The 12,236-nt window shown below is 36.1% G+C and overlaps 1 protein-coding gene across 5 annotated transcripts in view; it reads left to right on the forward strand.

The window, feature by feature from the left end:
- LOC135439720 (homeobox protein Nkx-2.4) overlaps positions 1 to 12,236 on the forward strand; it is a 118,980-nt gene that overhangs the window by 9,496 nt on the left and 97,248 nt on the right. For all 5 annotated transcript variants that reach the window (XM_064698523.1, XM_064698507.1, XM_064698515.1 and 2 more), the window contains one exon: positions 8,585 to 8,796. In XM_064698523.1, the coding sequence (XP_064554593.1) occupies positions 8,585 to 8,796 (212 nt within the window). The remainder of the gene's footprint in view (positions 1 to 8,584; positions 8,797 to 12,236) is intronic.

Below are 12,236 nucleotides of genomic sequence, written 5' to 3' on the forward strand. Positions count from 1 at the left end.
AGTATATATGTATGTTCTTGATGAATGTTAACAGCCGAGTCGATATAACTATGTCCGTCTGTCCGTCCGTCCGTATGTCGATCTGTCTGTTTGTATGCAAACTAGTCTCGCAGTTTTAAAGCTATAGTCATAAAACTTTGCAGAAGTCCCTCTTTCTTTGCACGCAGTACATATGTTGGGAATATAGCTTCCATAGGGACAATGGTTCGAAAATTAGGATCTTCTATGAAAAACTTTTTTGTTTATCAAGATATCTTGACCAAAGTCGGCATCTATTAGTTTTAATATGTTCCTCATATATATGCAAAATCCTACCGACAGCGGACCACTATATCATGTAGCTGCCATAGGAATGATCAGTTGATATAGGGAAAATTTTTTGTTTTTGAAAATATCTTTACCCTACTCGGCATTAACTATTTTGCCAGTGCTTCTTATATGCAGCAAAGCATTATGAGTATTATAAGAATGTTCGGTCTACAAGGGTATTCAATCATCGGCGTGCCGAATATAGCCCTTTTTCTCGATTTATTTAGTTTTTTTTTCGTTCATAATTAGTTTTTGAGAAAGCTGTCTAGTAGAGGCGGTGGCAAGTCGGTCGGTTACTGGTTCGAGTCCAATTGCGCGACATTTTTTTTTTATTAATTCTAAAGCAAACGAGCTTGTAGTGCGCGTTCATTTGGTGCTGGTAGAAGAGGGTTCAGGGTACCTCCTGTATAAGGCGATGGCTAGTTCGCTTGGTTGAAGGGGTGCGAGTTTAAGCCGCAGGAGGCAACTTATTGTTTTCAATAATGTTAGTTTCTGCCCTAATCAACTAAATATGTTAAAATTGCATCTATTAAATTACGCGCGAGCTTTTTTGATGTTGGTAAAAGATGGATTCGGCTAGTTCCAAGTCGGGCACTACCGACTACAGCAAATTTGTGCAAATTAGATAGGGCAATTTATATAAAGGAAACACGCCAATATAAGAATGATTCGGTGGTCAGTCGCCAGTGTTCTGATGCTTATCGACGCATAAGTCTTTGCTACAAGGATTTTCTTAAATAGTTGCACTAGATTCGAATTTTTACCTCAAACTTATAATATAAACTATCATAATCTCAAATAATCATTGGTATGATTATTTTATTTTTGTGTTATTTATTTATAACTATTATTATTTTTATTATACTTAGAGGTGCCATTAGACTTGGGTTTTACTTTGTAGTATTGTCTTGAAATGATGTGGTAAGAAGTTCTGGAGCTGAACAGCAGAAAAGAATTAATTACGCTTAGATTTTGCTTGTTTAGGTATTAGGCAAACTATTTTATATGTCTTTTAGATCATGCAATGGTTCGGAAATCAAACAAATATTTTAAGGATTGTAACAGTATCTTTTAATTGATTGTTTAATAAATTAATAGTGGAAATGCTGACATGGTCAGTTCGTTCCAAACTTTATATCTGCCAACATTATTAAAAGCTACTATTGGTTTTTGCTGACTGACCATATATTCACATTCATATATCTTTTTCTATAAACCTATATTTTAAAAGATAGTGTTGCGTGTAAATATGCCAATAAAATTGGTTTTGTTATAAATTGTAGTTGAAGACCCCAGGTTTTCCCATCAATTTTATTAATTTGAAGCTGCAACGTGACCGTATTAGTTCAAACTCTGACAGCTTTGTCAAAATATTAAATTGTTTATTATATATTTTAAGTATTTATAGATTAGCAAGTTTTTGTTTTTTTTTTGTATAAAAGGGTATTTACATTTACCATTTAACGGTTAGCTAACACGCAATTAACGATCGACTGAAATGAAAGAAATGTCATTTGCATAAATTGTAGAAAGTAGTATTTAAAGTTACAATGTGACTTCAGTTAGCTAGGTATGAGTATATTAGTCTTATTGCAGTGTTAGAAAAATTTCATAAGCATTTAAGCTTAGTTCAAAGTATTCCATTCGTCTGTTACAATTTAACGTTTCCAAAGGACAAAACCCTGAGACCTATCTACTAGGTGAATCACATGAATAATTTTATTAAGCTATATCCTCAATTATTGTATCATTGCTATGTCCAATTTATTCCAAATGTCCCTTCATTGTAAATACTTCAATGTAAATACCATATAAGCTACCAAGTTGTTATAGCTAGGTAAATGCCAGAAGACACTGATCGAATCTAGCGCATATAAAAAAATAAGTAAGAAGCTCTAGTCGGAAGTTCCCGACTAGGAAATACCCTAAAACTTCTCTTACTAAACCAAATGCAGCTAGCGCTGCGAGTGCGTTTGCCATAGCAGTTATAAAAGAAATTTAAACGAGAAAGCAGGGCTATCTTCTGCAGATTTAATACTCTTGTAGACCGAACATTTTTATAATGCTCATAATTCTTTGCCCGCATCTAAGAAGCACTGGGAAAACAAGTAAGAGGTTCTAGTCGGGAGCTCCCGACTAGGGGTTACCCTGAACCCTCTTCTTCCAACAGGCGCTAGGTACAAAATGAAAGATACTTTATATATATATACTATTCTAGAAGCTACATGTCAAGTTTGGTGACTCTAGCTCATATTATTTACCGAAATTGCTTAAAAAACAGGATTTCTATATCGATTTTTATCGATTACTTGGAAACGGGGGAAACAAACTCGATCTTCGCGGGGACTAGGAGGACCTACAGCTAATTTCAAGTCTCTAGCTCTTATAGGTTATGAGATGCTTGCGTTAATACATACGGACAGACGGACAGACAGACATACGGACATGGCTAAATCGACTCGGCTATTGATGCTGATCAAGAATATATATACGGGGGGGTCGGAGATGCTTCCTTTTGCCTGTTACATACATTTGCACAAATACATTATACCCTCTTTACCCATTTTCAATGGGTTCAGGGTTTAAAAATTAATGCCGAGTATGGTTAAGATATATTGAAAAAAAAAAAGTTTTTCATACAACGACTTGATTTTCGACAGATCATTCCTATAGCAGCTACAGGATATAGTGATCCGATGTAAACAAGATTTTTCATAAATGTAAGGAACATAGTGAAACTTATAAATAGCGAGTTTGGTCAAGATATCTTGAAAAACAAAAAGTTTTCCATACAAGGACAGAATTTTTGACCGATCGTTCCTATTGCAGCTGCATGATATAGACAAAGACAATATAAACACTAAGATGAGTAACGCCCATACATTTGCATGCGACGACAAATGTTAAGCCGGGCTTCCTATCTGGCTTTTACGACTTCAAACGACATGCTAGCCGACGGCTGTTCGTTCAGACGAACGAATGCCGAAGTCGCGGCTTGCTGATGCTGACACGAGCAACAAAGTTAGTCACCAGCCGGCCTACAGCAAGGCTCATTGACTAGTAAAGAGACAGAGGAGGCTTTTGGATCAAAAGCTCTTTTTCGAAACACTACATGAGCGTAGCGAGGTTGCAAACACAACGCCCGGCTGTCTACAGCTACTTCTCCCGTTGCCCAAAAAATCAAAGACAACTTCAGAACATTTTCTATACGAACCAACAACAAAAAGAATCAAAACAAACGACTCGACAATGAAAAAAACACACCACAAATTCTTTCCCTGCTATCCCTTTTTAATTTGAGGCTACAGCCTACGATCCTAGCTTCTGCGCACTACAGCACTCTTCTAACTCATTATTGTGGTTTCAAAACACTCATATTCCTATAATTCGCGAAGTCCCAAAGTTATGTCTTCTTCCTCTCCACTCGCTTTCAACTTGCAAGCAGCCAGGCAGATTTTTATAATTTTTCATTTTGCGACTAGCAAGGCACCCTTTCTCAAAATAGGGTATTTTAACATTGATAAGGACTGTAGCCAAATACCACTTAACTTCTTATATATGCATTTTTATGCAATGTCTGAGAGAATATAATTTCGTATTTAGTGTGCAACCGTTGGTACAATTATTAATAATTGGTTTCTTTCAACATTCTTTACCATTTCTATAAATAAGGGTATCAATGCCTCCACGCCCCAAATAGCTGTTGGTATGTATGTCTCATCTCACACATTTTGGTAAAAAATATGCATGCATGTGTTTGGCAAGCCAAGGGAAGTATATGAATTTAAGAAGATTGCAACATTCTGTTGCGCATGTGACGTCACAGCGTAAGGCTTTTTGTGTGCGATAGTTGCGTACAGTAAATTACTACATTTGTCAATAAATTATTAGCTATAAAAGATAAATTATTAACTATAAAAGACCCTTCTAATAAATAACTTAAATGAACGTTATAAAGATGGAAATATATCCTACACATCACAAGGAATAAAATTCTATGAAATGTGACGTAATAATTTTTGATGTTAACGCGCCGTGGGCGTAACCCTACGAGTTGAATGCCATGGCCTGCTGGCATTCAAATTTTCTACCTACTTGCGCCGAGAATCGGCTAAGCAACAACAACATTAGAACCCAACTAGTGTTGTTGTTGTTTCTACGCGCTGCCTTGTAGGACCGACAGAGAAACATGCAAAAAGCACAGTGGCATTATTTGTCTCTTTTCTTTGCACTGAGTTTCCTATGTCCTCATTATCGCTCAGAAACTCTTGCTGATCAAGACGGACGACGAAAAAACATGGGGTTTCGTGCGCACTGTTGTTGTTTTGCAAGTGATTTGTTGTTGCTTTCTATAGTAAATGAGCTTTTTTTATACCCTGAACCCATTAAAAATGGGTAAAAGGGTATAACGTATTTGTGCAAATGTATGTAACATGCAGAAGGAAGCATCTCCGACCCCATAAAGTATATAAATTCTTGATCAGCATCAACAGCCGAGTCAATCTAGTCCGTCTGTCCGTCCGTCCGAACGTATGTATGAATACAAGGATCCCTGAACCTATAAGAGCTAGAGAGCTAGCTGTAGGTCCTCCTAGTGCCCGCACAGATCAAGTTTGTTTGCGATATTCGATAAATTGCCCCGTTTCCAAGTAATCGATAAAAATCGATATCGAAATACTGTTTTTTGAGCAAATTGGGTAAACAATAAGAGCTAGAGTCACCAAACTCGATATGTTGTTTCTAGAATAGTATATATATATCAGTATCTTTCATTTAATATCCATCACCACCTTCCCGCTACCAATTTACATATGCTGCCCACCAATATAAGCCACAATTTAAATGCAATTGTGAGAATACACGAATATTTTAAAGTACAATCAGATCTACTTTTGGAAATTACATCAAGGGTAAGAAACACAAAAAAATATGTGTTTCGGCTGCCCACGTGTTTGCGGCAGCTACCGCAAATTGCAAGAATTTCTGTGTACACACTTTCATGCGCGTCTTCTTTGAATTCTATAAACAGCATTGCAATTGCGATTGTATTGTTTTCTGTGCTGCTATTGGTGTGGCTGTTGGGTAGAGGCGGCGGCAAGTAGTGCGGTCTGCTGCGAGTTCGAAACCTACCGAGGGAAATTTTTTTTTTCTGGTGTGGCTGTTTAGTATAGGCGGAGGCAAGTAGTAATTTATCTTTATTACTAAAGCAAACGATCGCGAACTGCATTTGGTATTGGAAGAAGAGGGTTCAGGGTATCCTCTAGTCGGGAGCTTCCGACTAGAACCTCTTACTTGTTTGTGTTTGACGTTGCGTTTGCGGACCAACTCGATCCACCGCTCATGAACTTTAAAACGGTAAAAAATTCTCAGAGTAACTATTCAGCTCTGTCTCTTTATTACTCAATGCATGCATAAGTACATCAAAATATGTTTATATGTGTTGTTATTCACTGCTCTGGCTTTGGCTGGCAAAGAAATAAATTGTCTTAGTTTTCTAGCGCTGATCATGCATAACCTATCCCAAATTTGTATTCACATATGAATGCATGTTCTGTACTGAGGTTGGCTCCGTTGAAAATCTGTTTTTTAAAGTCGATGCAAATATTTAAATAATTTCTTTAAATTAAATGATGCATTCATATGTGAATACAAATTTGGGACAAGTCATGCATGATCAGCGCTTGAAAACTAAGAACATTTATTTCTTTGCCAGCTAAAGCCAGAGCTGAGAATAACAACACACTTAAATATGCTGCTATGTATGTATATTCACACGCATACAAACATAATTGCTTGCGCGGCCTTCATAGAGCCGAAGCTGAGAGTACATTCTATTTTTAGCTTTTCTCTCTTTCGGCTGTGAGAGCGCAATGATACTGTTCTTCGTTCCTATGGCAGCCATATGATATAGTGGTCCGATATTGATAGGATTAAGCATATATATGAGACGCATTGTAAAAGTAGTAAATGCCGACATTGGTCAAAATATCTTGAAAAAAAAGAGATTTCCATACAACAACTTGAGTTTTGGATTTTGCATAGTAAAAGTAATAAATGTCGTGTTTAGCTAAGATATCATGAAAAATAAAAGCGTTTTTCATACATGAACCAACTTGTCGACTGATCGTTCCTATGGCAGCTATATGATATAGTGATCCGATCCAGCCAGTTCCGGCATTTGCAAAGTTCTATGACGATAGCTTTAAGACTGAGAGACTAGTTCGCATAGAAACAGACAGACGGAGCTATATAGATTCGGCTGTTGACCCTGATCAAGAATATAAATACATTTCACGACAAAATTGTAATACCCTCTGCAAAGGTATAAAAAAAGATGAGTTCCACCCATATCTGATCGATTGCTTGGAACTGAGGCAAGTTATCGATCATCGAACAACAAACTCGTACTGCGCGGGCACTAGGAAGACCTATGTTTAAAATTTCAAGTCTCTAGCTCTTATAGATTCTGATATCCTTGTGTTCATAACTTTGGAAGGACGGACAGACAGACGGACATGGCTAGATCGACTCGGCATTTGCCCGTCCGTCCGTCCGTATGTATGAACGCAAGGATCTCAGAACCAATAAGAGCTAGAGACTTGAAATTTTAGCTGTAGGTCCTCCTAGTGCCCGCGCAGATCGAGTTTGTATCTGATATTCGATAACGTGCCCCAAGTAACGTTCCAAGTAATCGATAAAAAGATATATCGAGATCCGGTTTTTTGAGCAATTTTGTTAAATAATATGAGCTAGAGTCACCAAACTTGACATATAGCTTCTAGAATAGTATATATATATAAAGTATCTTTCATTTTATACCTATCGCCAGCTCCCCGCTACCACCACAAAGCTATAAATCAAGATAATAATGCAATTTGTATTGCCTACCAGTTTAAGCCACAACTTATATGCAATTGACTTTTTGAGAATACACAAATATTCTATGGCACAATAAGATGTTCTGTCGATTTAATTAAGATCGGTTAAGAAACACAAAAGTTATGTGTTTTGGTTGCTCACGTGTTAGCAGCAGCTAGCGTAAATTGCAAGAATTTCTGTATACATGTACACACACACTCACATCAACAGCATTGCCATTGCAATTGTATTGTTTTCTGGGCTGCTATTTAAATTGGTTTTTTTCTCACTGAGACTCAATTGTTGGTGTGGCTGAGTAGAGGTGGAACCAATTAATGCGGTCAGTTGTAAGTTCGAACCCTGACAAAGGAATTTTTTTTTTTAATTATTTATCTTTATTACTACTGAAGAAAACGAGCGCGCACAGGGTATCCCCTAGTCGGGAGCCTTTTACTTGTTATATTTGATTTATTGTTATGTGGGGGAGATGGCGATAGCTATAAAATGAAAGAAACTTGCAATATACTATTCCAGAAGCTATATGTCAAATTTGGTGACTCTAGCTCTTACAACTTACGAGATTTGCTTAAAAAACTGGGTTTTTATCGATTGATCAGAAATGGGGAAAGTTATCGATTATCGGAAACAGGCGGACATGACGAGATCAACTTGGCTATTGATGCTGATCAAGAATATATATACTTAATGGGATCGGAGACGCTTCCTACTGTCTGTAGCATACATTTGCACAAATACATTATTCCCTGGTTACCCATTTTTAATTGATTTGGGGTATAAAAAAGTTACTTCCCTCTACCGGTCGAAGTCGAATCCACCCTCAACCGACCGAACTACTTGCTTTATTGCCCAATACCTTATAGCCACACCAAGAAGTGCATTTGTGTGAAAAACAACAGAGCTAAAATAGTGTTATAGTGTTATGTTATGTAAGTACAACATACAGATGGGACAGCTATAACAAATGTAGCAATTGATTTTCTTTAGTTCTGGTCACCCATCGACTTCGTTTTTGTTCGGGTCAGAGACACGCTGACTTGCTGAGAGAACAAAAGAGTAAGAAGGCCATATGTGAGATAGAACGGCATCGCTGTTTTTTATTTCGCTCCCACTGCAGGAAACTGCTTTGGCTTACTCTTAGTGGTTATTTCTCCCTCAACAATGTCTATAGATCGCTTAAATGTATGTGATTATATGTTTCCGCACATTTCGTCGATTTGACGACTAATCCCAGGTAATTATGAAGGTATGCTAAGTAGTTCGAAGCTGCATACACTTTACCTCTTGACCACACATTGTCAATTAGGGAAATTTTCTTGTTAAATTAAGGACAATTACCCACACGGAAAATGTATAAATATCATTCCATAGTAATAAAACAATGTTCGTTTAATTCCAGGTCTAATTCAAGTGGTAGTAGTATTAACTCCCCTGGAGCAATTAGTACTTCAACAATGGCGAACCCGTATGCTATGGGGTCATTGTATCATAGTCCGGGAGTACAAAGCTATTGTGGACCTACAGATAACTTATCGTTGGCAGGACACTACACCGATATGAGGGGCTCGGCTTCCTGGTATGGATCAACTGCAAACGATCCTAGATTTGCAAGTACGTAAATAAAACAAAACAGCATTTCACCCCCAGTTCATCGTACTATTACAAACTTAACTTTAATAATAATAAGTGTCCATATGCGAATGTAATAGGAAACTTTATGTAGGTCTGCCTTTCTGTTGAAGGCAGTACGTTCAAAATTGTGACACTTTGCTTGACGCGGATATTCACGAGTATATTATTATATTATATTTTCCGAAAAACTCAATTTCTGAAAGTGTTCTATGTATGTTTATTTAAGAATTTAAGTTTTAGGCCATGTATGGCAACGGTACAAATAAAATGATGTGCCAGATAATTATGTCCCATAAGCAATTGCAATTTTGAAATCGATTGATAATTAATGTATAAGTGCTTTAAAAACTAAATTAAAAAAAAGGTTTATGCCATATAAACCATCAATGACTATCCGACATGTTGCAAATACGATCGCTCCATAAAAGTTACCAACCATTTTTAAACAGCTTGATTTCTATGAGCAATTTTGCTCTAAAGATATGCACTAACGCATTCTTCCATGCTGACCAATGTTGTAGGAGTAGACTTTTTTCAAATTTACCTCTTTTTATTTAATCTCAATAACTCAAATAATCATATGTATGTTTAAATATATATTTACTAGCGGGTATAGCCCGGCCTTGCCCATGACACGAATAAAATATATGTTCTCCAAAAGCTTTGAAAATGATTTTGACACTGATCGGACGTTAAGCAAACAACTTTCATACAAACGTTTTCCGCCAATTCACCACAGTTGCGGGTGGAATTTCCCAAATAGCTAAAACACGTATTCATTAAATTCTTATTTAAAACTTCACCAAAAAAATCTTTGAATTGCACTTTCCGCAGAAAAAGCTTTGGTTTTGATGAAATAGATCTTTGGAAATGAATTTCACAGCGAAACGGCACCAAACAAATCTTTGACCGCATTTCCACTAAGGAGGGATGGATTTTCCAAAAAGTGCGAATGACCCCTCAAATAAATTTGAACAAAGATCTTTGAAAATAAGTGTGAGGCCGATCGGATGGTAAACAAAAAAGATTCATACAATCGTTTTTCCCGAGTTTTCCACACTTGCTGGCGGAATTTCACCAATCAGTCAGTCAGTCAGGACAAACAGTTTTTTATATAGAGATATATAATATATATATATATATATATATATGTATATATATAAATATGTATATATATGAACATACATATGTACGTAAATATGTAACTATATTAATATTAAGAAAATTGTTGTAAACACATCGAAAAATAAACAGAAGAAGCAGAAAACTGTTCATGCTAAACACTTGAAACTGTTTGCTTTGCTTTTAAGTAAATATATTCAAAATGACAATTTGTGCTGAGTCACCCAATCACTGTTGAGTTTCTTGTGCTATTTTTTCTAAAAATGAAAAAGGTTTGCGTGAGAATAATTGATTTTAAATTATTTTGTTGTCATTGTTTATTTAAGAAATGAAAAGATGATTTTTATTTTTCACACATATGACGCTTCTGAACAATTTACCTTACTTATAATATTGAGACGGCTGTCATAAAAGGAAAGAAGCAGAAGGAGATACTTTAACAGCTTCCATCTTTATTCCATCACGCAATGAAAACAATATAGCTTAATGCATTTGTGGGACATTATGTAAATGATTCAAAACTATTTGGAATCATTCGTACACAGAAAAAAAACGATAAAGTTAGGATATAGGCTGAGTTGGCTGAATATATCATTGAAAACAGAATATTTTGCATTATAAGATCTTACTTTTATAGTGATCTATCTTATATGAAGGGTGATGCATATATATGAGGATCACAATAGAACTAATAAATCGCGAACCTGGTCAAGTTATCTTCATATAACAAAACGTTTCTATATCAGAACCAACTTTTTGACTGATCGTTCTTATTTCTGCAATATTACATAGTGGTCCGATGTTGATAATTGCAATATGTAGGCAGCAAAGAGAAACTTGTAAATGCCGAGGGTAAGATATCTTGAAAAAGAAAAAAGTTTTTTATACAAGAACCTACTATTGGACCGATCGATCCTATGGCCACTATATGATGTAGTGGTCCGATCCGGCCGGTTACGACATATATACTGCCTGCAATAGAAAAACAGCAAAACCTTAAAACTGAGAGACTAGTTCGCATAGAAGCAGACAGACGGGCATAGCAATATCAACTCGGATGTTGGATATAATTTAGAATATATTTACTTTATGGGGTCGGATATGTATTCTTCTATGCGTTACAGACTTCATGACAAAATTAAAATGCCCATTACAAGGGTACAAGAGATTATAGTTGGATGACGTCTAACGTCGACCAGCAGTCAAAACGAGTAGACATACAGTATCAAATTATTAGTCAATCAAATTACATTATAATTATGTATGTAATAAAATGTGCATTTTTAAATACGCATAGAAGGCGACTCTGACCCCATAAAGTATATACATACATATATTCTTGATCAGTATCAACAGCCGAGTCGATATAGCCATGTCCGTCTGCCTGTTTCTATGCGAACTAGTCTCTCAGGTTTAAAGCAATGGTTATGAGACATTGTATATGTCCCTCTTTCTTTTGCACGCAGTACATATAGTATATCGGAACCGGCTGGATTGGACCACTATATGATATAGATAGAACGATCGGTCGAAATGTAGTTTCTTGTATAAAAAATTTTTTGTTTATCAAGATATTTTGACCAAACTCGGCATTTATTAGTTTTACCATGCTCTCCATACATATAAGCAAAATCCTATCAACATCGTGACATTATATCATACAGCTGCCATAGCAACGATCGATCGCAAATTACGTTGTTGTACGAAAAAATTTTTTAGTTAATCTAGATATCTTGACCAAACTTGGCATTTATTAGTTTAACTGAGCTCCTCATATAAAAAGAAAATCCTATCAACATCGAAACACTATATCATAAAGCTGCCATAAAAACGATTGTTTTTTTTTCCAAAATATCTTAACTATTTTCCGCGTGCTTCTTAGATACGAGCAAAGCATTATAAGCATCATCTTATGTATATACTGCATTATCGTATCAGGAAATGCCTCTATCATCGGACTCAAAGAAGTCTATGATGGTGTTTCGGACAAATGTCGGAGAAGCCTGAGATCTCTCTGAATTTAATCTGAGGGCATTCTCATCAAATCATATTCTGAAATAATAGCAATCATTATTATATACTAGCAGGTATAACCGGGCCTTGCCCGTGTCACGTATAAAATATATGTTCTCCAAAAACTTTGATAATGATTTTGACGCTGATCGGACGGTAAACAAACAACTTTCATACAAACGTTTTTCGCCAATTCACCACTGTTGCGGGTGGAATTTCCCAAATCGCTGAAACACTTATTCATTCAATTCTTATGTAGAGCTTTGAAAATAGGTTTGAGGCCA

This window comes from Drosophila montana, unplaced genomic scaffold (genome assembly GCF_035044405.1).
Source record: "Drosophila montana isolate Dmon_TW-CO22-7 unplaced genomic scaffold, ASM3504440v1 contig_1571_1, whole genome shotgun sequence".
Taxonomy (NCBI): Eukaryota; Metazoa; Arthropoda; class Insecta; order Diptera; family Drosophilidae; genus Drosophila; species Drosophila montana.